At 37.6% G+C, this 4,153-nt stretch overlaps 1 protein-coding gene across 2 annotated transcripts in view; it reads right to left on the reverse strand.

Annotated features, from left to right (window-relative positions):
- Positions 1-1,964: 1,964 nt before the first annotated feature.
- Positions 1,965-4,153, reverse strand: part of SH3BP2 (SH3-domain binding protein 2) — a 16,634-nt gene continuing 14,445 nt past the window's right edge. For both annotated transcript variants that reach the window (XM_010014437.1, XM_010014436.1), the window contains 5 exons: positions 3,844-3,952; positions 3,497-3,552; positions 3,003-3,084; positions 2,692-2,751; positions 1,965-2,214 (listed from right to left, as the gene is read on the reverse strand). In XM_010014437.1, coding sequence (XP_010012739.1) covers positions 2,077-2,214; positions 2,692-2,751; positions 3,003-3,084; positions 3,497-3,552; positions 3,844-3,952 — 445 coding nt within the window. In that variant the 3' untranslated portion in view covers positions 1,965-2,076. The remainder of the gene's footprint in view (positions 2,215-2,691; positions 2,752-3,002; positions 3,085-3,496; positions 3,553-3,843; positions 3,953-4,153) is intronic.

Genomic DNA, 4,153 nt, shown 5'->3' on the forward strand with positions numbered 1-4,153 from the left:
ATGTTTTATAGGTACTGGATTACATGAGTATTTTTAGTTTAAAAATCTTCAGAGTATATGGTTGCCAAAAAGAAGTAAGAATCTGAGCAGGGCCCCACACATAGCGTGAGTGTGACTGTCACAACACAGTGAAGTCCGTTATTCCCAGAGAAAAATTTACTCTGTAAGCAGTAGGTGTAAACTCAAGAAACTAGAACTTGCTTTGATATCCATATATTGATATGCCAAAACCAGTTTTTAAATGCTTTGTTGGCTGAGCCTTCTTTACAGAGTGGATCATATGAGGGTAAGGAACCACAGGGATTCTCCTTTAAAATAAAAGGAATTAGAAACAAAAATATCCAATATTACCATCAGAATCTGACATTTAAGTACTGCATATTCTTTATGCACATAAAACCTATCACAGCAGGGACGGAGATCAAACGGCTGATAATGTGTATGTCTTTGTCACTTGAAAAAGGCAGAGGCAGTTTCTTGCCTTGATTCCTATGCTTTGTTCTAAGGTTGCATCTCTTCATTAAGGAAAATCTTTTGAGGATTAACTCCTGGTTTACTGTTTTCATAAACAGAAAATTCTTATTCTGTAATGGTTTTGTTGATGTTTTCAAAGTTGTGACCATCTAACTGCAACAAGACTAACACTGATGTGTGAACTTGGAAAAGGTAACAGAAAAAGTGAAGTTTATGGATACAGATTGAGGCTGACTGAAACTTGATTCCTTTTCCTGCTTCAGGAGTGACAGAATTACAAGTCTTGTAAACAGTATCAGAGTATGAGGCCATAACTTTGAGTCAATGTTACTTAACAGGCCATTAAAATAAATCTATTCTTATTATAATTTAGGAATAGGGTAATTTTGGCATAAATATTAAGCCCTTGGTTTTAGGATACCTGTCCCCGAAATATTAGGGAATGAGTATCACAAGCACTCTGGTAATGCCTATCACTGATCACTTAATAGCATATTAAAACCAGATTTGCATGGAACTACAAACAGCAATTTTAATAATGGAGAAATTCTTGGTGATCTAAAAGCAGCAGACTAGGGCAGTGTGTTTGCCCTGGAACAGAACAGAATTGCAGTGGGCTGACAACCTGAGCCCAAGAGACTGACCACAAAGGTTTAGGGAGTGGTAGTAGCATCACGCTCATGGTTCTATGATTTGTTTTAAAGAACTTTTGATTACAGCAATGTGAGAAAAAACTGCTAGTCAGAATTTGGAGTATTCAAAAGACTCCATCCCTTCCCCTTTGAGATTAAGTAGCCCCTTCTCTTTCCTCATACCCATTAAAAATAGTAGAGGAACCTACCCTTCCAGTTCAGAACTAAGCAATGGGGCTCCCAGGAAAGCCAAATCAGTATTATTCCATGCCCTCCTGAAGTGCATGTCACTAAGCAACGTGTGGGATACCACAGCTCTATCAGTTGGCTAGTACCCTATTGATATGGATTACTGCAGACATTGTCATCTGAAGATTTATGTATGAAGTAGTTATGTATGAGGTGGTTTAAAAAACAATAGCCACATTTCATCTTTACCTGTAGTGAATCAAATTATTTGCACAGAAGTCTTCATTATTTACACATCAACTATACAAGTAATAGCAAAACTTTTGAGCACCAGTGCTGACTTGAGGAGTAATACCTTCAAGTCAGAGTATTAGTATTCCCTGTCACAAGCAAATTCTGGTACGCTTTCAGAAGTTTCCCTTTTCTGTATGGGTTGTATTCAGATGACTTCTTTGTTCATGTCCATCTTCCACATTCCAAGGAGATTACTAATAGCAGCAGTTTTATAAAAGGTGCAAGTATCACGGGCAGCTTTCACAGCATAATCACTTCAGCTCTTTTTAAAAGAAAAGACCATAAAATCCACTGATCTGGATTGTAAGGTTTTACCAAGAGTTCATTAGATGGAGGTTATGTACAATTCAGTTGTGAATAAGTGGTTGAAACACACTCAGTTTCTGTGTGCAAACAATGGGATGTCCAGCACTGGCAGGAGTCCATCTCATTCAAGGGCAGTAGAGAATGTGCTTGTCCTAAAAGTCAGTGAATTATGCCTGTCATGTCACCTTGGTTTAGAGTAACCATAAGGACACCGAAGAATCAGGCTGTCATGACTAGGTAAGACATGAATGCTGTAGTATTCAACCAAACTCCCCATGTTCAAAAACATGATGTCTGAATCCAGGTAAAACTTGCAATCCTGGTGTAAAAGAAAGAAACAAACAAAAAACATGTATGTAATGATAGGCAATTTTCCCAACTCAATGTTTTAATAAAGCCCTTAACATCCTCATCAGAACTAAGAAGTTCTTTCAAACAAGCTACTGCTTTGCAAACCAGTCACTTACACAAGGAAGTCCAAATGTAACGCAGGAATTTAATATCCCTTCTTTTAGGATTTGACCAGAGCTGAAATTTTGATGTGAAAATTTACAGCTGGTTTGTCTTTTGCCTGACACAGCAACTAGAAAGCCCAGATCCGAGTCCTCAAACTCTCATCTCAGACCAGGTGTTTGTAAATCCACTTATTTTTCCTTTTAGGAATGGGAATAAGTTTAGACTTTAACTTGTTAGCTCTGATACATACCTATACACATGCACACTTTATACACACATATACATGAAATTCATACCTGTACACACGTGTTACACATGCCCACATAGTGCAGCTACTAACCTTTTCGAAGATTCTGTAGTTCCTCAATTTTTCTGCAGATTCATCCCACACAACCAATACCTTGAAGGAGAAAAAATACACCATATTCAGTCTACTCTAATAAGCTCTTCTAAGTCAGTATATTATTAAGCAATTAGTTATAATCCAGGTTAAAAGAATTAAAATCACTGCATGATGACAGTGATTGTCTCAGATTTTCTTGCTTTAAGGAAAGAGCACATGTAAATTTTTAAGTACTTTATCATATATAAGATACAGTATCTATAAATCAAAAAGGGGTTTGGAGGGTAGATTTAGCAACTGCAAGTTACCTTTCCAGGCTTGGTAGATGAGTTCCTAATGCAGTACAATCCATTCTGTGGTTGTCCCCGTGGGCTACTAGCTTTAAATGTCCTAAAACAGCAATTACATATATTAGCATGTTCTGAATCAGATAGGTAAAATGCCTAGATTCTTAAAATTCTTATTAAAGAAATCTCTATTTCACTTGCAATAATTCATAGAACATTATAGCTGGAAAAATGTCACTGTTCCAGCATCTGACCCAGCAATGGCTGGGTCCCATTGAGCACCCTGGCAGAACAACCTTCTCTGAATGGAGAAAAATCACTTTGCAAGATGTGTGCATTTTCAGTTGACACATAAGCACCAAGCTAACTCTCCTAAACAGTGATTCCCACATTAAAGGAATTAAAATACTTTTATTCTGTTTTTAAACACAAATTGTACCTATCAGCATGTTCTCTGGACTACTGATCTGTATGTTGTGAGACTTCTAAGCAATTACTTTAAAGTCATATTTTACCTTTCAACTTCGAAGGATTCAGAGGTATTAAGAAATACTGAAGCAGGCAGCCCAACCTGTAAAAAATATGAAGAAAATCAATCCCCATGTGAGTAAATGACAAGTCAAAATTCTAACAACGTTACACAAATAAGCCACAGTCATCAGCATTTGAAATTATTAATGATGATTTAATTCTTGAAAGCTCAACCTCCCCCCCCCCAAAAAAAAATCTCCCACAGCACTGTGTGTTCGGAAAGTTAGGGGTTCCTTCCCTAAAAAAAATGCATTTAAAAGCTTCCCAAAAGTGCACATAAGCAAGAAAAAAAAAACCCCTCTTTGAGAATGGATCATCTGCTTGCTCTTACTTTTTCATAGTCATCATCAGAATCATCATCAGGTTGCTTTGGCTTGGGGGATAGTGCTGGTTTTTCAAATGAGAAGCTTCTAAAACTCTGTCCATCTGGTGGTGATCTCCTGGCAGAAAAAGAACAAAAACTGAAGGACATCTCCTCAGGAAAACAAAACAAACATACAAAAAGCACTGAAGGGGTAATAAAACTAGAACTGAAGAACAACTTTCAGTTGTTCAAATCGCAGACTGCTTTGGGTTGGAAGGGACCTTAGAGCTCATCTAGTTCCAATCCCCCTGCCACAGGCAGGGGCACCTTCCCCTCC

Source organism: Nestor notabilis, unplaced genomic scaffold (genome assembly GCF_000696875.1).
Source record: "Nestor notabilis isolate BGI_N333 unplaced genomic scaffold, ASM69687v1 scaffold25045, whole genome shotgun sequence".
Classification (NCBI taxonomy): domain Eukaryota; kingdom Metazoa; phylum Chordata; class Aves; order Psittaciformes; family Psittacidae; genus Nestor; species Nestor notabilis.